The 26153-nt window shown below is 38.9% G+C and overlaps 1 protein-coding gene across 1 annotated transcript in view; it reads right to left on the bottom strand.

Moving 5' to 3' along the window:
• myo3a (myosin IIIA) overlaps window positions 1–16709 on the bottom strand; it is a 61090-nt gene extending 44381 nt beyond the window's left edge. The window contains exons 1-2 of the mRNA XM_071895409.2: window positions 16527–16709; window positions 11886–12020 (exon numbers count right to left, since the gene is read on the bottom strand). Coding sequence (XP_071751510.2) covers window positions 11886–12020; window positions 16527–16694 — 303 coding nt within the window. The 5' untranslated portion in view covers window positions 16695–16709. The remainder of the gene's footprint in view (window positions 1–11885; window positions 12021–16526) is intronic.
• Window positions 16710–26153: the final 9444 nt, after the last annotated feature.

Here is a 26153-nt window from a genome sequence, read left to right as displayed (position 1 = left end):
ACAAGAGATTACCCCAGTTTATAGGCCAAGATTTTGCACTGGATATGTACCAGTATTAAAATCAGCAGTGTGACACAAACATGGATGGAAGCCCTTTGGATACCACAATGGGTACATAGAAAATAGATATATTGCAAAGGGATGGTCTTGCCTCACATTGCAGCAAAGGTTTCGCTTATTGTGTGTGTGTAGAGGTGATTCTTGTGGTATACTGTGGAGTCTACAGTCAATAATCCGTCTCGGAAAATTACAGAAAATTACCCTGTGTGTTGCCTAGGCAACAATAATACCCCTTAATTTGGACCTTTCTTTGTTAGATACCCGAGGTAAACGAAAAATAAAAAAGCCACTAGGTGTCAACCACTGTGCTGGAGGCTGATAGTGAACATAAATTGTTAGTTATGTGTATGCACAGTGCTTGTAAACCTTTTAACATGTAAATATGTCTTTTGTTACACACTTGCTCCTTGTGTTGCCAATATTTTGCATTTCAACACACATCTTTAGTTCCAACTGCATGCATACAAAACCAAAACATTTTGTGTTATCAGAAATTTCCATCATATGTACTGAACACTTGTTCTCTTATAATCAGACTCATTTCCCGCACTTGTAAATTGAAAGCTTAATTAGGCAATAAACATTCAGTGGTGTGTGGTTATTGAGGGTGAGAATCACTCCCCTGCAGCGACCAAACTGAAGAGATCGTGCAACACTTATCAGAAAGAGAGGGTTACTAATAAGTAAGTTACATACCACAGCATTAATACAACTGTAACGCTTTTCAATACGCATTCAGAAAGACAGGCTATTGTACATGACAGCACAGCATGGGGCCCGACAGTGCAAGATGACTTCAAACACGGCTGTAGTGCAAACATGTAGATTGATACAATAGTGGCATTATAGCACATAATGTTTGTGGTTGTGTGCTCAATTTCCAAGATGGGGCCCCATTTTGTCATCTCATTGTAATTCTACCCACAGGGCTTGATTGCCATTGTGGTTGTTTTGCCACAGCGTTTCGGTGCTATTTACTGCAGTTAATTGAGCTAACCGCAGGAAGCTAGTATAAATTGCTTCTTCCACTTACAGCTTACAGTCAACTTTTAAAATGGAACAAAACACGAAAATTAGTTGTTTTAAATAAAGATAAAGCACATCATGACTTGATATGTTACCACTGTCAGTGTTTCTTTTCTTGTTAACTTAATCCCATTGATAGAATGAATTGTGAAGTTTGTATAAAATAGAGTACATCGACGGTGCACTGACTTATGTAAAATCAACAGAAATGACTCCGCAAGTAGCAGGATATTAGACACAAGAGGTTCGAGGATAGTCTAGTCTTTGACCTTGACAAAGCTATGGCATACGTTTCCAATGCTGTGCCTCAGTCTGTTTTTCTGTCTGCCTATCAATCTACCTATCCATCAAAAACCCAGAGGGCTGTTGCAGGATGGATGGTATGTATCTCAGCTGCCACATGGGGAGCTTAATCACTGCGGTGAAGCCCCTTCTCTCTGCTATCGGACGTGCAGACACACTGCAGTTAAGCAGAGCATGTCGCGGAGGCTCTGCAGACAGCACAGCCGAGCCTGACGTCAGTCCACATCACTGCTGGGATCACCTGTCATCATTAAATTACACAGGGCAGACAGTCAAATCCATATTAATGAGCGCTCTGTTGCCCTAGCATTAGCTGAGCTAAACGTTAGCGCTCTCACCTTAGCCGCAGTGTTTGCTTCCAGAGAGCGATGCTTAACATGAACATTAATTATTTCAGACGTGGTGAAGAGGAGTCAGACCGCTGCAGGGTGGAAACGATGGATTAAAGTTGATATTCTGTCCCTTCCATAAACTTCAGCTCACCTACAGATATTTAATAACAGCACGCTTTATATTTCTCTACTCAAACCTTTCTATGGTCTCACCATAGAACAAGCAAACCACTGACTGCCATCAGACTGCATCACACAAATAAACTATGAAAATCATGGGGCATCCTGGTGGCTCATGCCATGTGGACGCAACGCCGTGGGTTCGAATCCGGCCCAGGACCTTTGTCGCATGTCTTCCTCCTCTCTACCCCAATCTTTCCTGTCTCTCTTTACTTTGACCTGTCTCATAAATGCCAAAATGCCCCAGAAACAATAATCAAGTTCATTTATTTATATAGCCCCAAGCATGTCTCAAAGAACAGAGAAAGAGCCTAACTAGATCTAACTCAACAATCAGTCATAGAACAGAATGATGTAAGACAGACATAAGGAAGCAGAACAAAGCACAAGACACAAAATAGCAAAAAATAATAAAAATCTAATAATATCAAAATCATTGCCAAATTGTAGAGGTAATGGGGCTATAGTGGGACTATAGGAATGATGGTGTAATCCATTAAATCTGGTATATAAAAAAATAAATAAATAAACAGCTATATCCAAATTGGTCAAGACTTTGACCAAATTAGTCAAGATTTGTCCTGTCAACATAGATTAAAATTCATACTGCACACTTTACTGAGGAAAACTTTAATGTCAAATATGGACCTTCATCCTAAATCTCACATTTATCACTTCTGATTACCTTCAAGTTCTCACTGTCAGCTGCAGACAAGGCATCATCATAAAGGAATATAGTGTTTGTAGATGAGAGTCAAAGCCAATTTGACCTGGTGCCATCACAGCTAGTGACAACATCAAAAAGAGAAGAGATAATATACTAATCTACAAAACACATGACTAATAATAGGGCTTCCTAATACATTCAAAAGCAGATGCATCTATCGTATGTATGAAATTGCGTTTTGGCAAGATGAGAACCGGCGATTTGCATGAGATTGGAAGAAGACCCAACAACATGTATATAAAGTCTCCTAAGATTACATTCACATCTTGCATATCAAGTGAGCTTCTACAGAACTATCAATTTTCAAAGAATAAAATGAATACGTTGAATATGGAGTAGAATATTCCCCATTACAAATTAGGTCAGGTGCTTGTTTAGTCATGCAAATGAAAGGAGTCGATCAAAGACAGGTAAAAGAAGTGGATGAAACAAATGTAAAGATGAAACAAACGGGGCTGTCCCCTCAGTCTGGAGACTCTACGGTTCCCATTCAAACACACAGGTGCTGACTTACTAGCCAGCTATCTTTGATGCACCCTTCCCTGCAAATATAAATCTGTCAATATCCTGCTTTTTCACCATTATATTGAAAATATGGAGTTGCATCCGTCTGTGACACTGAATATGTGTGTGTGTGTGTGTGTGTGTGTGTGTGTTTCTGTGTGTGACATGCTGGATCTCCTCCAGGGAAAAGCACTCCTTTTGTTACTGCGACCTTATCGTTTACGCGGGCATAATGGCTGAGGTGTCTGCTTTCCGGCACCATTTATTGGAAAGTCCTAACAAACAATACCATTTTAAACCTCATTGTCAATTAATGACTATAGAGGCTGCGGAATGAGGACAGGATTGGACTGGACAGAGACTAATAGGGGGTAAATGAAGGCAGCAGCGCTTTATTTTTGACTTTGAGAAGGTATCAGACAAAAGCCGCTATGGTAAAAAGACAGAGGACAAAGGAAGGGGATGAAAATTAATTTCTCTCCTGTTTTCATTACACTGATTTAATGATGAGCTGCGGTGGGCCCGTTGCAGATGTCTTTTCATGAATTGTTATGATACAAATACAACACAAATGCATCAGTGCGTTTTCACCTTGTCAGTTTATGTGTTAATTGCGATGATTACATATTCGATTGCAGTATCTGATAATAGAAAGGAGGTGATAATGTTGATGGCAGGTGTGATAACACTGACATGTTCTGTGAGGTCATTCCCATTACTATCAATCCAATGTGTTGCTCAGCAGGTTCTGTTCAAAATGGAAATACCAGCTTATATGTGATGGTTACTCTGTAATTACTGTCATTATTATTATTAGTAGAAGCAGTAGTGCTAGCAGTAGTAGTGGTAATAGCAGCAGTAGCAGTAGCAGCAGCAGCAGTAGTAGTAGTAGTTGTAGTAGTAGTAGTAGTAGTAGTAGTAGTAGTAGTAGTAGTAGTAGTAGTAGTGGTGGTGGTGGTAATTGTAGCAGTAGTAGTAGTAGTAGTAGTAGTAGTAGCAGTAGTAATAGTAGTAGCAGTAGTAGTAGTGGTAATAGTAGCAGTAGTAGTAGTGGTAATAGTAGTAGTAGTAGTAGTAGTAGTAGTAGTAGCAGTAGTAGTAGTAGTAGCAGTAGTAGTAGCAGTAGTGGTAATATTAGCAGTAGTAGTATTAGTAGTAGTAGTAGTAGTAGCAGTAGTAGTAGTGGTAATAGTAGCAGTAGTAGTAGTGGTAATAGTAGTAGTAGTAGTAGTAGTAGCAGTAGTAGTAGTATCAGTAGTAGTAGCAGTAGTGGTAATATTAGCAGTAGTAGTATTAGTAGTAGTAGTAGTAGTAGTAGTAGTAGTAGTTAAATTGTGGTTCAACATCCACAAATAGAACCCACAGTACAATAGAGGCACAGAGTAATGCAATTTCAATTTACCATTAAGACACAGTGGCTTTTGATTTTTGCATAATGGATGATGAGATATGTTTTTTAAAGATGAGGAGCTTTCTTAGACCTAGACTGAATTCCATTAATATTTGCACTCATGGAAGACAATTCCAAAGGTATGTCCGCTTAGCCATCTGGCTGTTCTGTTTGTCTGCTGGTTAAGTAGTGTCTTTTTCCTTAGTATTATTATTATTAATGACAAGTTTTTCTTCAGAAATTTTCTTTGTTTGTTGTTGTTGTTTAGCTATATATATTTTTTTTTCTGAGGTGATATCGGACTACCTCAAAGACCGTCAATCTATACCAGCATATAAGAGACAGCTCAGTGTGGTCCTAAAGAAGTGCATTTTTGTTTTTCTCTTTATTTCTTTATTTTTATTTCATTATTTTTTCTGTTGGTATGAACAAAACAACTACCACTCTCCATTTCTGTAAACAATGATATTATTGATTGATCGAGTGACTGGTTGGGGGTGGTACCATCAGAGGGCTGATGGGTTAAGCTTTTCCATGCCACAGCTTTGCAACGTGAAGCAGAGTAAGGGGAGTCAGAGAGAAGGGCACAGTAAATATAATGTGATATGTTATTATGACAAATATTCCCCTTCTCTTGGGAGGCAGGGAACTGAGGGGGGTATGGGAGGGTTTATGGCTGCAAATAAGAGTGGGGAGGAGGGTGGGCTCCAGGTGAACTGTTCAATTTTATTGAGTAAGATGTACATGCTGACACATAATAAAAAATGTGAATTATACTCTTCTGTATTATGGCCAAATTAGTTACTCTTTCATGGAACTTACGAGGCCTTAACACTGACCTGAAGATTGCCAGCTCTCTTGATATTATAAGTAGAAAAGGGGCAGATATTGCGATGCTTCAGGAAACACGTTATGGAAAAAGATATATATAAAATTAAGAATAATAACTATAGAGTTGTTGCCTCATCATCTGGTAATAATAAAGCTAAAGGAGTTATCATACTCATGCGCAATAGCTTAAAGTTCCACATTGTTGATAAAGGGAACGATCAAGATGGGAGAATTGCCTATCTGAAAGGAAATTTCGTTGGTGAGAAGATTGCACTTATTACTTGTTATGCACCTAACTCCTACAAACTTGTTTTTTTTTTTTTACTTCTTATCAAGAATTATTACCAAAATGACTGGTTATCAAATAATTTTAGGGGGCGATATGAATGCTGTACTTGATCCATTGTTAGACAGATCCACATGCACCCAATCTACTTCTTCTGCCAATTCCGCTTTAAAGAGACTGATATCTAATTTCTCATTGGTTGACATCTGGAGACTTCAGCACCATGCAAGGAGAGAATATACTTTCTTTTCTGCAAGACACCAAACATTCTCAAGGATAGATTATATTTTTGTCTCCTCTGGAATGGTTCCTTTTGTACAGAAAGCTGAAATTCAGTATATGTCTATGTCAGATCATCATGCAAATTTGTGCAGGTTCGTCTTTCCCAATGTCCCAACAAGGGCCAGTAGATGGTGATTTAATCTGACATTGCTGCAGAACAAACAGTATAGTGACTAATTTAAAGCGGGCTTTCACAAATTTATTTTACTTAATAAGAATTCAGTCAAGGACATTCGCTTCTTGTGGAGTGCAGCTAAGAGATATATTCGTAATAAATTGAGAGCATTTTCATCTGGTCTAAATAAGGCACAACTCAAAACTATTTCTGACTTGGAGACCATTCAATCAGCTTTAATTAAGCAACAGCAAAATCAATTTGATTCAGATAGGCAAAAAAAATGATCTAACATTGAAACAGAGTTAAATGCGTTAAATCTAAAACGAGGTGAATTTCTAGTGCGTAGAGCGAGACAATCCTGTTACTTAGATGGCAGCAGTCCAAGTTTTTTATTGGCAAGTAAAATTCGGATGAACGAACGATTAGCCAATATTCCAATTATTATGAACAATGAGGGAGTCCTACTTAATGACCCACACTTAATTAATCTTGAATTTCAGCACTTTTATAAGATCTTGTACACGTCTGAATTGGACACATCAACAAAAGAATTGGAAAGCTTTTTTGTAGGTTTGAAGCTACCTAAACTTACAGCCAATGACATGAACTTTTTGGACTCTCCCATAACATTACAAGATATATGACTCTGTGAAACTCATGAAACAAGGGAAATCTCCAGGATGGGATGGTCTCCCTCCGGAATTTTACCTGCAGTTTTGGGCTGACCTCGGTCCAATACTATTAGAAATGATACACACAGCTATTGATCAAGGGGGTTTCCATAGGGACGTCAATACTGCCATTATTTCATTGTTACATAAGAAAGGGAAAGATCCTATTTTATGTTCTAGTCACAGAACCTTATCACTTATAAATACAGATATGAAATTATATGCTAAGGTGCTAGCCCGTCGACTTGAGACAGTTCTGTCAATATTAGTACATCCTGACCAAACAGGCTTTGTGAAACATAGGCTATCATCTGACAATATCTGCCGCCTCCTTCATATTATTCATGGAGCATCCAATTTGCAGTCACCATGTGCTGTGATGTCAGTCGATGCTGAAAAAGCGTTCAATAGGCTCAAATGGCCTTATCTTTGGTATACAATTCATAATATGGGATTTGGTGATAAATTCATGAATATGTTAAAAATATTATATCACAACCCAACAGCAATGGTTCTAACAGGAAATCAGTGCTCTCCACAGTTTCCTATTGCACGCGGTACAAGGCAGGGTTGTCCCGCCTCAGCATTACTATTTGCGATTTCCCTTGAGCCGTTAGCTAAAAAAATTAGAATATCTGAGGCAGCTAAACCAATAACAATTAACAATACACATCACAAAATATCTTTATACGCCGATGATATATTATGTTATATGGACCAAGTACCTACAACGCTCCCAGTCGTTCTTGACATATTTACGAATTTACGAACATATTGACTAAGTCGTTATTACTACCTCTGAATGCAGCAATGACAGATCTGGACAGAAACACAGAAATTCCTGTTGTACAACATTTTTGATACCTGGGAATAGATATATATCCATCTCTAGATAGATTTATAATCCAAAATTACAAAAGTATGTACAAGTCTATAAAGGCAGATATTGATAAGTGGGCCAATTTAACAGTATCATTAGCTGAACGCATTTCAATAGTGAAAATGAAGATTCTGCCAAGAGTACATTTTTTCGCTAGTATGCGCCCGCTGCCACCTCCTCTTGGATTTTGGGACAAACTTCAAGGTCGTGTCTCAAAATATATCCGGTAAGGACAGTTCCCTAGAATTAGAACAACTATGTTACAGCATGACAGAATGTCTGGGCGTCTAAATGTCCCAAATTTTGAATTGTATTATTATTCCTTCATGCTTCGCCCTTTAAATAATTGGTTTAATGATAACTCAAAGGTGCCGTGGGTAGAGGTTGAAAAGCAAATAGTGTCACCCTTTTCACTTAAAGACGTATTGTTCTCTGCCTTGTCTGACCAATATTGTTTTGAACATTTTGGTCCGATTGTTGCTCATTCTATTTATATATGGAACTGTGTAGAAAAACTGGGCGCTTGGGGATTGGATTGGCACCTTGATACTCCAATATTCAGGAATAACCATTTGAAGATTGCGGGGAAACCAATCTACTTCCCACAGTGGCAAAATCAAGGGATTTATACTCTACCAGACATTATGAATGACGAAGGATTAAGGTCCTTCCAAGATCTGAAACATGATTTCAATTTGCCTGGGTCATCCTTTTTTTTTTTATCTGCAATTACGCACTGCTATGCGCACATATGGCATGCCATGAAATCAGCCTCTCCCAACACTGTGGGTGTAGGTGTATATATATATGCATGTATATGAAATACTTGAATAATACTTGAAATACTATTATTATACCCCCCTTCTTCTTTTTTTTTTTTTTTTTTTTTGTGCCTTTATTATTGTTGTACTTTACCGTGTTTCTGTCAATAAGTAATACCTAGGACGATCTTAATATGTTTCCGATATCTATTCCCATGGACTATGTACTACAGTTATACATTTCTTACTTAATTAACCCAACCTAATTATGTAAATGTTTTCATTAACATACTATAGATGTTTTATAGATAATAGGCCAAACAATGTTATACTATTGATAGCTTGACACTCACATACACAAAACTTATCTAATATCTTATCTTAATCTAAATGTATTTATTTATTTATTTTTATTTTGAAGAAGCCTGAGAGGGGGAATGGGGAAGGGGAACGATAGCAGCCAAAGTCATGTATGAATGAATAAATAAAAAATTGGTCATAAAAAAAAAGATGAGGAGCTTTCAAAAGCTGATTAAAAGTTGGCCTTGATTTAACAAGTTCTTTGGATGAAACATGGAGTGACGAGAGCTGACAAATCAAATCAGTCCAAATCAGGATTTTTATTTCCAATTAGAGAATAAAACTCACTCCATCATTGCTATCTTTGAAGTATTTTTTTTTCATTCAGATTTGAGCCCTCTGGGCATCAGTGGAGCAAAATTGAGGAGTCATACATGAAAGCTTGCTCATCTCTGGCCACGTCCGCTATCATAAAAGAGCACACAACAGAGGCAAAGCCAAAAGCTCTCGGACCCCAATGAGGAGGCAACAAAGTGGAGGATGCAATTTGTGTGAATTCTGTTTATAATGAGCGGTCTACTGTCAATGCTGGGGAAAGAAAGGATCCTCTCAACAGAGCTAAAGGATGGAAAATTACAGTTTAGAAAGGAGGGACAGTAACCATGGTGAATGGCCACCTCCCTCCCTGCTTTCCTGTCTCTGCACTGCTAAAACCCCATGTGCATGTGCTCCAGTACACACACACACACACACACACACACACACACACACACACACACACACACACCAGCCAGTTGCTAAACTGTCAGGCTGTGATTTCTGCCACAGGATTAGCCACCAGATTTAGACTGCTGGCCCCAGATTTTTGCATGGGAAATTTTGCATATATATTTATGCAAACCTCAGTCGAAATAGGGAGTAAACAAAGTAGCAATGCTGGCTCAACTCCCCTAAACACCAGATTTGCTATTGTAACTCATAGGAATTGTGTTCCACATAAACACTGCAAGGAGTCTGACGGATGAAAACAATTGACACGGTGCAAAACTAACAATAGCTACAGTGCAAAGTGAGAACTAACTTATCAGATGAAAGCCCTTGGCAAAGTATTCAGGTCAGTGTTTTCCTGTAATACAGTAGGTGGTCTGATAATTCAATATCTTAGATTCTGCTTGATGTCCAAGCAAAGTAATTATAGGTTCATTACAAAGGTCAGCAGGCTGGACACTGATGAAAGGGGAAAGAAACACAAGCTGGAGGGGTGAAAACTATCTACTGGGCTAGCATAACACTGCTGCTGTTGTTGCTGGGCCCACTGAGCTTGGATTACAGAAATATGGGCGCTCTGTCCTAGCACTGCTACAGTTGTCTACCAAGTAATGGAAACAGGTAGGGGCAACACAATGTGGGACAAAGAGGTAGAGATGGTCATAACTGTCTAAGTGCATGCAGGTAGAAAAAGTTTGTTCCCTGAGACAATAGATAGATAATTCACTGAAGAGTCAAATAATGAGTATGCAATCGGCATATTGGGATTGGAAAATGCACACAAATGGAAAACATGTGCACAAATGTAGAGTATTCATGTGCAAACCAGTGGCGCAAACTCACAGGTGCACCCACAAATACTGCTGTGTGTGTGACTATGTGCCCTACACCAAAGACATTAAACCCACAACATTTGGACCACATACAAGCTCTGACGCTTTGCCGTGTGTGTTTCCTTATCAAAGCTCCTTGGGCTCGCTGACCGCAGTTACCAGGCGCCTACAGGTTTGGACCGCTCTCTATCAAAGCAGGAACACAAATTACATCGTCAGAAAGTCGCAAGGCAAAGAAACCCCACGTACGGCACCGTGTCGGATCTCACAAACACTTTCCTCTGCGGAGGTTGACCTCCATTACATGTTTGTCTGGAGCTTGACATTTCAAAAGGGCTACAGCAGGTGATGAAATATGAAAGATGGAGAACTGGGGAGCTGGAGGCAAGTCGTTTTTAGATGTACAGAACGCAGCAGCACCAAGGTCCCCTTGAACTTTTCGGTAAAATATCACAATTTTCAAGCGGAACTAGTCATTCCTGTTTACACCAGTAGGTTCAAGAAAGTATGTGTTTTTATTGTCTCCAAGTAAAATGCCGCTGACTTGTTCAGTCAGGCAAATTTTGCTCCAGACTGAATTCATTCATCATTCTATCATCTTCATTCAACACTACATTCAATCAACAATTTAGAAAGGATAGTAAATTGAGCAACTTCAGAGTATAAGTGCTGCATTTTTCCACCTAACTGGAAAAGTGTTCCCAAAAAACTCGCCTCATTAATAATGACTAAGCCAATGCTACAGCCAATTCTACTCATCACCCAAACCACAGAAATCAAATAGACACAACAAGAGACATTTAAGCCTACGCTCCACTCTGCCAGGCTAGAGCAGGTGTCTAAACTAATTCACTGAGAAGGCCCATGCAGAAAACTGAAATCCCCGCTCTGCTACTCTCAGTCGGACGCAGGTAGAGCCCGCAACACGAGAGCTGCCCCCACCCCCACCACCTCCATGATGCTAACTGGCCTGCTACCAAATCCCCCAGGTGGCCTAGACTGCCTGTGGTGGCTTAAACTGTTACATAATCCCTGGCCAGATTTGGTGACCACTATGTATACCTGGTTAGACACCCTGCGTGAGGTACAACTGGACCTTTAATCTGCACGTACAAGCTCTTTGTCTGCCCGGTATAACCCGAGTATACAGACAAATGTGAGTTTAAGATCTCAGTTGGATGTATGGAGTACAGCTGAACAATTAATAAAAAAAAAAACGAAATCGCAACATAAACGTCTGCAATTTACAAATCGCAGAGGCTGCAATTAATTGCTTAAGAGAGAGAGGCGTCCAAAATGGATATTTGTAAACAAGGTATTTTAGTGCTGCAGGTAATCTTTGGTCCAATGAGTACAATATTGGTGACAACCTTTCATCATACTCAAACTCAGTAAATCCTGCACACTGACATCTATTTTTTATTTTACAAAATCAGTTTTCTTTAAACAATTTTTAAGTTCTAAAAATTGGACAAGAAAAACTTGTGATAATATGAATAGCAGTTTAAATCGCAATTGCAATATTCTGTCAAATAATCGCAATTCGATTTTTTGTCAATATCTTTCAGCCCTAGTATGGAGCATGGCCAATATACAGTTTGCATTCTATTCAAATATGATGTGTGGTTCCTACCTCCAGGACGAGCCATAACTGATCCCCACATTTCACATCCTTCTTGTAGTACATCCCGTAGAACTTGACGACATTGGCGTGGTCCGACAGAGCCTTGAGGATGTTGTACTCTGCTTCAATCTCCTCGTCAATATCCTGCAAAACAAGGACAAACATCGGTTAAAGCTGCACTTGGCAACTCTGCATGTCTTGCATGCCCCAATGGCAGCGAGATGTCTGACAAAATTTAACTAACAACACCCAGAAATCACTTAATGTGACGTCAGTAAACTGCATACAGTACGCTCATGTTTACTAACCATGATCTGTCTGTGATCACTTTATACCAAAGGGAGGAGAGAGGAAAATATCTAATGTTGGCAAGTTCAGTTTTCTCTGGATGGAGCGTGCACTCGTTGCTGTTTAGGAGACAGTTTGTATTTCGCTATTAAGTTTTAATTCATCACTTATATGTGAAGTGTCCATACCTGACATCAGAATTTCATTTGGGTGAATAACATGAATCTACTAGGTCTCAATAGGAATTATGGGACGTTTTTCTCTGTTGCAGCCCCACTTTATGATTTAGGCTGATAATACGGGTGAATTTTTACATAAATCCTTTGCCTAGTGCAGCTTTAATGTTAAAGATCTACAGGAATATATTTACCACAGATATTAATTATTCATTACTTTGTGTCTAAGTAATTGTATCACATTCTGGGCATGCAGCATTCTGGCATGCAACGTTGAAACAGTTTTTCAACACAAAATATGCATTTGTGTATGTGTTAAGTTTGTGTTTAGATTAAACTATCTTTTGGGTTCCCAGGGAGCTGTTCTCGTTGCAAGATACAAAGGTAACATGATAAAAATTATTTCAAAGCAGAGCAACAGCCCACAGCAATATAAACTGAGACTTCCCAAGGCCTTAAAGACTTCATAGGTCTGCTTTTCACTTAAGATGGCATTGACATTTAATAAATAAATTAAAGAAAATGCTTTTGAAATGCTTTCTAAACACAAATGCCTTGAAATCAAACAAAGCGCGCAGAGAGACTTTTCAATAGAGTTGTACATAAGGTGTATACAAGAACTGATCAACCCAATGATTAAAATGAAGCTCCTTACAGACAGTGGCCTGTAGATAATCATTTCTCAATAATGAGAAACACTAACAAACTCTCGGAAGACTAATGAGACTTTTATTAACACAAGGACTGGATTTAATGGATGAAAATGGCTCCTCATTAGAGCTGCTAAATAAGCCATAGAGTTCATTGTACCTTGAAAATAAGACAACCGAGTAGGTATCATCTTCCTTCACTTTGTTCGAGACAATGACACCATAATATGAAATTAATGATGACTAATTTTTATAATTGTTCAAACTTTTAGAGGTTCTTTAGTCTAAAATGCAGGAGTACCATGGCAATGGAAAGTATGTAAACCTCCGTTGTTGTTGTCAAATCAGAATAAAAATGACCTTTTACTGTTATTCTAAATTCCTAATCTGAATAAAGTGTTATACAACAAATAAATCCATTTTTACTTTTTCATTATCAACAAAATATATCAATCATTTAGTACCTCTTACAAGAAAATGTTCAGTAATAGGAAAAATCTTCTAACTTAAATGAAAATAAATAATCGCCTTTAAAGGTGGATCAGTCTCTCAATACCTCAGATAACATCATGTTTCTCCAATGGAAGTCAAAGGGTTTTTGGTCTAGGCCAAATTTAGCTTCAAACTTCTCCACTAAGGGGTGTCAAACGTTTTTGGCTCAATGCTGAAACCCTAAGCAAGCAAGGAAACCCAAAATTATCACATTACTGCCACGGTACTTCCCACTGACAATGGATTATTCATCAGCACCAATTTGCTGAGATAATTTGCTCATTGTAGTAGATGGAAGATTAGTTAGAAGAAACCCTTTTACTAAAGAGCTTGTGTACAGGCAGAAGCAGAGCAGCGAGATGTTTATCTTGGATAATGAGTCAGTCGCTAAGCTCACAACGTGTTAACTCTACAATGTATGAACATGCTTGTATGAGATTTTTTACTCCTATTTAGCTCAAATTTCATTATCCTGACTAGGCTTTCTTACATGATTATTGTAGGGTCACAAGAATTAGGTTAGGCACTATGGCTCTGACCCTTGCTCTCTTTACTATTTGTTGTTTTCAAGGAATTGGAGCTTATTCTAATTTTACACTCATTGTATGTAACACTGGATAAGGGCCTCAGTTAAAGTCATTACTTGTTGAGATGCCTTGCTAACAAACAGACAAACGGGTGAAAACATAACTTTCTTCTAATTTGTTGACTGAAGTAATGAACAAAAAAACAATCTACTGTAACACAATAATGCAAAAGTTATAGATTTTTGTAGTGCTTATATCACAAAATCCCTCCTATCTACATGAATAATCTCTCATATCTATATGAGGGTCAAATGTCTTTCAAAATTAGCAAAACAAATATTTTGTCTTACTTTTTGTTGTTTCCCTTGCCATGGTGTCATCCTACTCTAAACATTTTTTTTTCAGAGTAAGAGATGAGTTTGGAAAATCCAAGAATACATAATTAACCTTTGGATGATTATTTGTTGATGAAACTGCTCTGTGTACAAAAATGAGCTATTCATATTTTGACTATTTTCAGAGATTGTTGTGTGCACCCAGAAATGCAGAGAGAGACTGAAAGAACAAAACAGAATAAAATAAAGTTTAAGGTATCACAGGCTGAGAGGGAAATGGTGCAATTTGTGGGTGGGTAGAAATATGCAGTGTATATAAATATATAAATATACAAAAATTGAAAGTAAACCTCCATAAGCTTCACAAAGTGCCAGAATGAAACAAAGAGAAAAGGGGGACAGAGCAAAATAAGCGGCCTGATCTAATCTGTGCTGCTGTCTGAATCTCTACAATACAGATGCTATAAATGTGACAGGTTTAGGCCTACAGGAGTGTGACATGTCCTCCCAGTGCCACAGCCAAGGGCACAAACACACCACCAGCTGATATAAATGCATTAACATGCACTGACTGCAACACCTGCATGGCATGGAGGAAGGACACTGTCCAAAACCCGTGAAAACCACCTGAACCTCGGAAGATGGGAAATACACTAGACAAAATTCTGATATAACAGAATATTTGGACCTAAATAAAATCAGGGGTTTAACAATTGAATATAACAGACAAAAAACACTGGCGTTGATTCAAAGGGGAAAACCATACCGCTGTGAAAATCCTGTCACACTCAGCATCACAGGGTGGCACTGGGGCGATATTGGGGGGCACACACACCCACACACGCACATTTAAAACTAATTTTAAAATAATTTGTAATTTTTTAATGTTTTTTTGTCACCTTCAAGAGCCACAATGTGTAAAAATGTTTGACTGAGTTTGTAAAATAAATAGTTATTTTAAGGTGCTACGTGTAACGTTTTAAGCATCAATAAATCATTACCACATGAACTTTGAAACATTAGTATAATGACCGTAAACAAAGGGAGATTACTTTACAAAACAAAGCTTCTCAAAACAAAGAGTCTCAGAAAGAGGTTTATCCTCTTCAGTAAAGCAAATAAACATGCGTGTGGTGATGCCAGAGAGGGAGAGGGGGGGGCAAGCAGCAACATCCTCTTTGCAACAGGAAGCAACAGTGTTTATGGGAAATGTGGTCCTAATTTTGACAATTTGACAAACACTAACACCATCGCTGGCATGAGATAGACGGTGCCAATCGTGTCGACCATGCCCTCATTTGCTTATTATGCCAAGGTATCACAACTGATTTGACAATGATATATTGATGTTTAAAAATGCTACATGTAGCACCTTTAAACTGTCTAATCTCACTACTACTATCTTTGACTGGCCGAGTCCCTGAGATCCCTTTGACGTTTCTATCTTTTCAAATAGGGGTTAGAAGGAAGATTTCGATTGTTTTTATTTAACAGGTCTTGGCTGGTATAGGTGAACTCACATATGCTATCCCTATAAACATGGAGAAATCAGAAATCAGTTGGTGAAGATGAACATGTCTCTCCTGAAGCTATAGAAACCAAAGACAAGATTCTAGCCTGTGATGTCATCATAAGACTAAGCCAATGGCCATGCAGCCCTACAAAGGAAAAAGGCAGCAACTTCAATCTTGGTTGAAAATGAGATTTTGTAATTTTTGTATGTCAGCGTTCGGTCAGAGGTGGGTAAGAGGATAAAACATAACCTCCTACTGAGTCAACAAGTCACCACATTTTAGAACAACTTCTTACAAGCCATTTTGTGGGGCAGTAATGAAAACTTTAAAGACATTTTTTACTCTGAACAGTTGCTGCCTCTTGCCTTTGCAGGACAGCATGAACAGGAAATCATTTACCAGTTACAGCAGGGACTGTAACAGCACCCAGAGTGATTTTCTGGGGATATTTTCACACCAGGGGATAAAGTCATCAGTTTTTCTCTTGTTAACATCACAGATTGAAGTCTCGGTTCTCCGTAGAGTTGTTTATGAACTTCAATTTTGACGGAGCTGTCCAAGATCATGGAAATAATGTAATACAAATTCTGTTTATGGGCCAGTTTTTGTTTAAATACTAAATAAAAATGCATTCGCAATGGACTTTTCAGATATCAAACACAACTTACATGGATGGGGTCCAGTATCTTCACAGCTGCTTTACTTCCATCAAGTTTGTTGAGCACCTTGTAGACTTTCCCATAGGTCCCTTTCCCGATTGTCTCGATGATTTCCCACGCGTCGGTGGGATCTGGAAAGTTGTCAAAGACAATCGATTTCCCTGATTGTGGAAACATCTTCAGGAGAGATCTCCTAAAAGAGACAAGCACATGAGACACTGTAAGATGAGGTTGGGAGAGAACATTTCTTCTTTTTTCATTGTGTCAGAATCCCTTAGTGAAGAACCATGGCACAAGGAGACTTATTGTATTAGACTTAATGAATTAATGTGCCTATCTTTACTCAGGCAATATAAGATAGTAACCAAAAACATGCAGGTCAGGTGAACTAAAGACTCTAAATTGTCCATAGGTGTTAGTGTGTTTTTGTGTAGGATGTATACAGTACTGTGCAAAAGTCTTAGGCATATGTAAAAAAAAAAATTCCATAAAGCTTTCAAAAATAATTAAATGAAAGGTTTCTAAATATACATACATACATATATATTTATATATATATATATATATATATATATACTAACACACTAATGCAGAAAACAAATAAACATCTGAGACAAAATTGATACCAAAAAAAATGTAGGATGCCTAAGACTTTTGCACAGTACTGTATGTAGTAGGTACATGATGTAGTATATGTAGTATGTACGTATATATGATGTAGTAGAGTATATAGTGAAATAGTATGTATATGATGGTACTTGCTTGTGATATAGGGCTACATAAATAAACATATTATTTATGTGACTTTACTGGCTAACATCTCCTTTACCCCAAATCATTATAAGCTACAGTAGAAATAGGATGGCACAGACATATAATTAGCTGGCTCAATTTCTCACTCTAGCACCCACAAACACATTGTGTGAACTGGCATGTGGGGTGAGAACACACCCAACAAAGAACTCAGGGGCAGTAAAGGGGAAAATGGCCTAGAGAAGAGCTATACTGTTTTACCTGCCAGGACCATAATCATATAACACACAGGATGCCATTTTGTTAGATGTTCATCTAGATAAAAAGACCCTTAAATGCAGTCAATGAACATGAGCCAACCTTACTTCCCTTACATTTATCAGCCTAGTTGTATTGGATGGCTCTCTGTTAGTGGACAGAGACTACTGAGGTTAATATAAGAGGCCGCACTGCAGGATCAAAGGGTTTGAGAACAAAACCTGATGGATTCCTGACTTCAGTAACAACAATTACTGAGAAGAGGAGAGACAATTAAGGGGCACTATCTTCTTGTGTAAAAAAACAAAAACAAAACACTAGTCTAAATACATTTTGAAGATGTTTTCTACAAAATATCTGACAGACAAAGCAACTCTCTGCAAAATGAGTCTTTATTTGGAAGGACTCATCCTCATCTCCTGAACAAATTGGGTGTACTCTCTACAAACAGGTGTAGTTATTTGTAGGACTTCTCTTGCTTTCAATTATGTTGCTCTTAAATATGTTTTTACAACATACTCAAATACAACACGCTGTAGCTAGGTAGTAGATGCAGACAAATGTCAGCGGCTTACACTGTCGCAGTGTTGGATGATACTAATCACTTTTATTTGGAGCAGGACTGACCCATGGTGAAATCTAGGGCATTTATCATTTGGGGATTTGTCTAGCTTTGTCATCGACAATGGTGCATATAGAGGCTTTCTAAGCTTGTGGATATTGATAGTAAATGCTGAGCCTCCAGGCAGTACCTTTTAAAAAATATTAATCTCAATGATCCTGGCATTCAGTAATCAGTGGTTTGATTTCAAGTCATGGTTATCTGTTCGTCAAGCACATGGGCAATGCGCATTCAACAATGCAAACCCTGCAGACTCTGTGTCATAAAGGTGTCCTGCAACACAATGAATACCAAACTTGGATTTGTAAAATAAAATCATGGAAAAACTACATGTCTTTGTTCACTTTTACACTTTTACTTTTTCACAAATAAGCAAAAGGGATGTCATTTTTGGATATAGAGAAGTATCTGATTACTGAAAACTACAGAATGGGCTAGTGTGTTATGTCTGTATTTTGACACCCTGTCTTTAAACTCTTGTGGGGGTGTTTCCTATTTTCAGAGCCAATCAGAGCAGGGTCTCAATTTCAGTCTCCTTACATGTTATTTTTTGTGTAATTGTACCACTGATGTGGGATTTACAGTATGTCTGAAATCACAAGGTAATATAAACACTAACAGACAAATACAGTAAGACAAAGGATTGTGCCTTTGCATGGAAATGTGAAAAGGTAAGTTAGTCTGAACCAACCAAATAATCACATAAAGAAAAACACAAAGTCTGCTAAACACTACGCAAACACCTCTAAACACACCTTGGACAAATCCTTCAGGACAACGTTATCCTTTTGTGTCTTCACAGTTCCCCCACAACTCTGTCAAAGTCTCCATACGGCACCCACAAAACTGAAACCATAATAAAAGCAGAATAAACAAAAAAACTTACATTTTTCTCTTAATATGGTGTGGGACATTTTTAGAGAAGAACTAATCCATTGCTGTGTAAACGGTTAGCATGGAAGCAGTGACAGGCTAGCCTGGCTGTGAGTGTAAACCGTAGAGGAGGAGCTAACTTGAGCTAATCTCACTAGCAATTCCCCCCGCTCCACGGCTGCCATTGGAAACCATCTCTAAGTGGTAGGAGATATGGTGGGATTAACAGGAATTAGCCACTGTTGCAGCATGAGCCTTTCCCCATATAGACGCCCATTCACAAAGCAAAGCTGGTTAGAAGCCCTAAGAATATGGTACTGCATGGGGCCATTCCTCCTTTTTATTTTTTTTTTTAGGACTCAGATCACCAGTGGCCATTTCTGGGTTATTGCTTATGTTCAAGAAATATTCTTACCCAGGCTGCTATCTGTGCTTCATTTTACTGCATTTATTCCAAAGCAATTATTTTACCAGTAAAAGTAATTATGAACATTATCATGATTCGAATCACAGATTGAGTTACTGTTGAAATGAACATGAATGAATCCCCCCCAGAGCAAGATAAAACTGGTGCTAAACTCTGATTGCACACATTATTTTGCTGAGATATTATCAGTCATTGCCTATGCAGAGTAATTAGACTCCTATACATGCATCCCACATGTAGGTAATTGCACTTATGTTAGCCTAATGTACAGTGCCTAAGTAACCTGCAGACATCATCAATAATAAATCACCTCCTCTATATGTGACAACATGCTGTGACACATGAGACAGGAGGGCGAAACCTAAGGACTTCCACTGGCCACCTCCAACACGAGCACAGGCTGCAAGGAAATAACCCCTTAGAGGAGACGATGATTCTGTGTGTGTGTGTGTATTGTTTGTGTGTGTGCATGTGTATGAGAGAGGTTATCTAACCTTATCTGCCCTGGAGCAGTGGCTGGCTGTCACTTGTAGTTAGCTGTTTAGGCATGTGGCATTAGCACAGTCTGTGTACAAAGGTGCAAATAATGAACTGCACGTGTACAAGTAATTGGTGTGTATCTATATATATGCTCAAATGTAATACGTACTTTGAAACAGATAATTCAGGTTTTATTGTATCTAAGCATTTCAAGTATCTTTGGTCAATTCCTATAGTAGCCCAAGGTCTTGAAAATCTTGAATCTGGAAATCAAAGATAAAGAGTAGTAAAGTGCAGTAAAAAGGTAATGAGATTAAATGCACTCTTTGATCTGAGTTGTGTCTCAATGAGACAGAGGTTTGGCCACTCGAGGCTCTTAAGGGAAACAGGAGATCCATTTGCCAAAAGCGTACAGAGACATGGACAGAGACTAATCTGCGCGGCTGTTGAGGGGGTTAAAGTTTCGTCTTAACCTTGGCACCGGAAGGCTGCAGGTATACATGCCAAGATAATCTACCTCACTGGGCACATCACAGTCAAAAGCCAAAGTACTTGGCTCACATGTGCACGATACTTTCTCTTGCTGTGCAGGATGTTTTTAAGACTATCTAAAGATGCAAACTTGTTAATGGAAAGATATGATCTGCCTCATGTTACATGGCACCGGAAAAATCCGATGTAAATGGCTCTGTGCCTTGCTGTCCACCTACAGTCAAAAGTATTACTATGGTATCTATTGGAAACAACTCGGCATACAAATAACCACCTGTATGTGTCAGACACAAACCTTAAACAACAACAACCTTAAATAGGCAAAGCAGGTAAGGACGCTATTATTTGCCAGCAACTGATACTAACAATCTTTCCACACACTGAACATAATAAACCATGCTGCGTCTTTACAGATAATCAAAATTTAGGTAAACCCTAGCAATAACAAGTATATCAACATTGACATTTACTAACCTTTGATGGTTGATGGTGAGTAGGATCAAAGCGAACAGAGACACACGAATGGTAAGGGTAAAGCATAGATTTACACACACATGCACGTAAACACACACACACACACACACACACACACACACACACAAACACACGTAAACACACATATGTAAACACACACACACACAGACTCATCACGCTAGTACTGAGCCACTCCCAGAGCTTGCAAATAAGAAAGCCAAATGAAGTAACCAAGTTTCCATTTTGCTAAACCACACAAGCAAGTAAAAGATGAACAAATTTATAGTCTAGCCAAAAAATGTATATACAAAAACATTGTCCGCCTTTACCAGTAAGATATTGAGTTACAGAACAGATCAGAGACCAGTTACATACTTACTCTTTTGAGAGTGCATCTACATGCTTGGGGATGAATTCTGGACAACAGCATTAGTAAACAAGAGCAGTCGGTAGTTCCTTTAAGCCCCAACTTCTTCAGCTATGTAATATTGATCAAGAATCAGGAACCCAATATTGCAGAGCATACCAAAGTTATTAGGCTCAAGTAATTAGTTTAATGGTCGTGGCTACGGAGAGGATGTCCGGTAGCCAAGAGCCGATGAGTCTGGTGCTGCCATAAATAAGCCTGGAGATGACAAGCTAACAACAGGCAAGTGCATGGACGCCGGCGAAGAGCGAGTCAGGTGTAACAGGCCATGACTCTCAGAATCGTTTAGCAGTGTCCCCTTACAGTATGCTGAGGCTCTGCTGGGGAATAAGTTGTTGTGGGGCTGAGGCAGTTTAGCTGAGAGTTTACCTTAGAGACTGGTGATTCTATTTATACCTAAAACTCACTTCAAATAAATTAAATTTGCTGTGTGTAGCATTTTTACATCAACAAGTCTTTACCACATGGATTTTGAGACGCTGGTATAATTACTGTAAACAAACAAGACCATCGCTGAGACGATTGGCAGCCTCTACACTGCATTTTATATTGTGTGCGTCAGATTTCACGGGAATCTGCTGGATTGCTTTACGGCCCAAAACGAAAAGAGGGCGCTCTTCTTCCAGCGCAAACAGAGGTAAAGCATTCAGAGATTCACGCAATGGCGGATAGTGGTAAATAACTTCCAACAGGTTTATCCTCTTCAGTAAAGCAAAAGAGAAAACCAAAGCATGCCAAGTGACAGGGAGGGGGAGGAGAGGCAAGTAGCAACATCCTCTGTGGCAGGAAGCAATGAGGTTTATAGGAAATGTAGTCTTAATTTTGAGAAACGCTATTGTCTCACTGTTGTGACATGGAGGCTACTGTCTCAACCATGGTCTCATTTGTTTACAGTAATTATACCAATGCATCACAATTAGTTTAACGATGCACGTAGCACTAAACTTTGTTACATTATATCCTTTAAGTCAACCTTTGTAAAAGTGAGATGTCATGCAGCCATCACTTACTCTTAGTTTGTAATTTATTGATTCTGCTCAAACTGTCAGAAACAGATTGCTGTGGCAATGGAGCTGCTAATTCCTCATACAGACTAACAGATGGCACAGTGATTGTTTCCCCCTTAAACAGTTTGCGACCGCAACACTCAAAGGCACGTATCCATCACAGAGAGACAGACCTCTCTGCACTGACATTGAACTTCATGTTATTAAACTAAGCAGGGAGACAGAAGAAGAAGAAGGCCTATTAGACTGATCTAATTGTTGTTCCAGCACAACTCAACATTTTGAATTCAAGCTGAAATGAGGAAAAGTATTTTTGGCAAGTTTTTCAACCCCTTGCTTTATGTTATAATAGTTCTGGCAGGATGCAACAAAGCCTAAAATTAGCTATTGATCTTGTAGTTATCCTCCATAGTCGTGATTCGATATACATCAAGGTGTATACCTGGGAATAGAATAATTAATGACAGTTATATTTTCTCATGTTATTTCTCCCTATGAAAGAGACTAGCAATGCATTGTGCTGTTTTGGCTATCATTACCAAGCATAAACGTGTGAACTGACAGTACAACATTTCCTTGTGTCTAACATATAATAAATGCTCAATAGTTATTATCATAGCATCAGAGCTGCTTGTAGTTACTCTATTTTCACATTCATCCTGTCGGGATTTCTCTCATGCTAGCGTAATGTTGAACTTGATGAAATTCAAGAGAGCTACATTAGAAAGCCCTGTTCCCCCTACTGAACCTATCCAATCACTAAAAAAGGTTCTTACTGGTGTCCAGTTGGTCAGTCTGTTGACCTCACCTTTCACGTCTATTGTGTTTCTGTACTATACAGTGAAACATGACTCCATTTTTATGAGAAAGCATGTAAAAAATAGGTTGTACTCAATTTGGTAGCACAGGGTTTGACATTCAGGTAAATTTGCTGGGCCAGTGGCATTTCAAAATCACTGGCCCCACTATTGTAACCCAGTGACATATTAGTTAATTCTGACTCAAAAAACATGAATGGCCAAGAATTGATAACCTGACCAAATTAACCTGACCGAATGTCTCCAAATGCACATTCTGTTATTGAAAATGATGTCATCACTTTCATAGTGAATTACAATAAATGTCAGAATCAACAATGTACCATTATATTTCCGCAAGAAAATTGCAGTTTTGTTTGTTTGTTTTGTCTGTTTAGGACTTTGAAATCTACTGGCCCGAGTGCACTACTTAAAAGGTTAATCTATTGGCCCGGAGGTCAGGAAATATCCGGGCCAGTGGGCCAAAGGCAATGTTGAGCCCTGTAGCATCACACTTAAGAGGCCTTGCACAGTTGAAATATTGATGACAGCTTCTCAATTATCTGCTTAGAATAACAAACATCAAGTGATCCTACTCCTTTGCCTTTTCCCTCTGGATTGTGGTGTCAGAATGGAGGTGTAACATTCAGTTATTTTTTTTTATCTTTTAGGGCACATTCACACCAAGCATGTTGTGAGCGGTTTATTCATGTTTACAAATGTTTTTGGTTCAGTTGGGCAGGTGAGAACCATTTGAACTTGAGTGTGCACCAAATAACTGCACAAAGACTATGAAACCAAGACCAAGACTGAAAGCACATTTCTCAGTTCTCTTCCCAGTGAACACTCGGTTCACTCAAGAACACAATCATACCAACTGCAGGAAACAACCCCAAAATGTGCAGTTTTATGGGTCTAAGCCTTAGACATCTCCTTAGACTCTAAGGAGATGCTGACATCTGAGGGCAAACCGCAAACTGATGCTCATATGCAGCTATTTCTTCATGTGTTCTTAACTGGTATGATCACCTGACAAGGTAACTAATGGAAAAGAGTGCAGACAAGTCCATCATGCTTAGCTAAAGTTACAGGGACTAGAATGCGCAAAAATCTCTAAAAATTTAGGATGACAGGTTACCAAATTTCTGTCTAATAAACTAGCTACTTGTGAGTCCATATGACTTTTTTTTACAAGCCCTGGTTCGCTTGTTATTGGGCAGTGAGAGCGTAAAGGAACCAAATACAAAAATACAAACAAAGTAAACTTTTCCATTATGGTTTGGACTAAAGAAAACATCCTGTAGGTGTGATTGCATCTTAGTCTATTGGGCTTAGCGGCAACTGCACAACTGCAACCCCATGCCATGGTGTGCAGTATCTACAAGAATGTCTCCATTACAAAAGAAGGAGAAGGATACACCCTACAAATACTCTCCATCACATGGCTGAGGGGAGGATTTCATTTCTCACAGAGTATAAAAGAGGAGCTCGGTCCAGTGTCTCAACCGCACCATAAAAGCTCATCAATCAGTCGGCTGGGGGGACCACGCTTTTTTGCCAATAATAACTCTGGAGCCACTGATGTCTCTGTCCATTATGAAAGCACTGTGAATCTCAGTTCTTTCATCACCCCTCCCCCCCCCATCCCACCCCCGCCAATGACCCCCACGTTCCCCGTCTGGGATGGACCCTGCATGATCAACGCGTGGACTTAAATGGTGCTCCCTCAAGCACATCCTCCAGGCTTGGGTTACTGCAGCAGACCAACCTCATTTCCTGCTCCGCTGCTTTACAAATGGCTCCTGGAAAGCTGAACAGAGACCATGGATGGAGATACACTGGTGGCCATAATAGCCGTATGATTAGTGCGGGCATGGGTCCAGCTCACTGTGCAGACTGGACACACCTCCAAGCCTCACTGTTTGACCAGTTTGAGACAGAAAAATACAAATGATGGAAGATGTCTGTATAAGAAGCTCATGAATTAAAGCCCATTAAGAATATAATTAGAGTATTATTCATGCTTTAAAGTGGTAATCTGCGAGATCCTTGTTTTTTTTGTTCTTTTGTTGACATCTTTGGTGCTCAGCGCTCATTGCTGTGGTGTTTCTGCACTGCACTTCGCAGAGATCACCTGTCAATCAAACAGTGTGGGCGGTACGTCTTTTCCTCGGATTTTGTTTGAGTTTGAGTTTCTCTTTTCTTTGTCTGTTCAGCCATGGTGGCTATCACTGCTCACGCTAACTACCCAATTCTTCATCTATCAATTTCAAACTAAACTAAACTAAAATGCATTACTTCTTGTGTGCCAGAGGATTTTTCCCAGGAAAGACCTACCTGACACTGGGTGTTTAGAACAGCAAATGTAAAAGCTTTCATGAACTGACTAGAGGTTGAATCACTATTGCGTTATATCAACAGAGAGTAGCAAAACAGAAATTTATTCATATGAAAACATCACAGATTATTACTTTAATGAAAACTTTAATTTGAGCATCAGTGAAGCAAAACTAGCAATGCTAGTTTAATACACAGATCAAGGTGGTGCAAGAATCATCAAAAGAATATGCCACCATAACGAAAGTCTGGCTCTGGGTTGCCTTATGCCACATGAAATATCGGATAAGAACCCATGTTCATCGCACTGCCAAATGTGTGACATGTTACATAAGCAGTTAATAGGTTTAATTTCCTGACAGGTAACCTAGATACGACTCTGCTTCACTCCCTGCCTCTCACCCACTGATAAACCATAAGTCATAACACCATGAATAATCACATCTCACCGACTCACACTGTACTGTCAAGATATCTGGTTATGAAATACGTATGACGGCAAAATGATCAAATAATCCATCTCACATATGGAACTGTATGTCCTTCTACTCTGATTTGGCTTATGTGCTTAATTCTGTCTGTCATTTAATGCTTGTTCTGTCACTATTTGTCAGAGAAAAGCATACAGTGAATAAAATTAGTAGTATCCAATGGTTTTATGGCTTGATTAAAAACCAAACACATATTTC

This window comes from Centroberyx gerrardi, chromosome 22 (genome assembly GCF_048128805.1).
Source record: "Centroberyx gerrardi isolate f3 chromosome 22, fCenGer3.hap1.cur.20231027, whole genome shotgun sequence".
Lineage (NCBI taxonomy): Eukaryota > Metazoa > Chordata > Actinopteri > Beryciformes > Berycidae > Centroberyx > Centroberyx gerrardi.
This window is presented reverse-complemented; position numbering and strand designations above follow the sequence as displayed.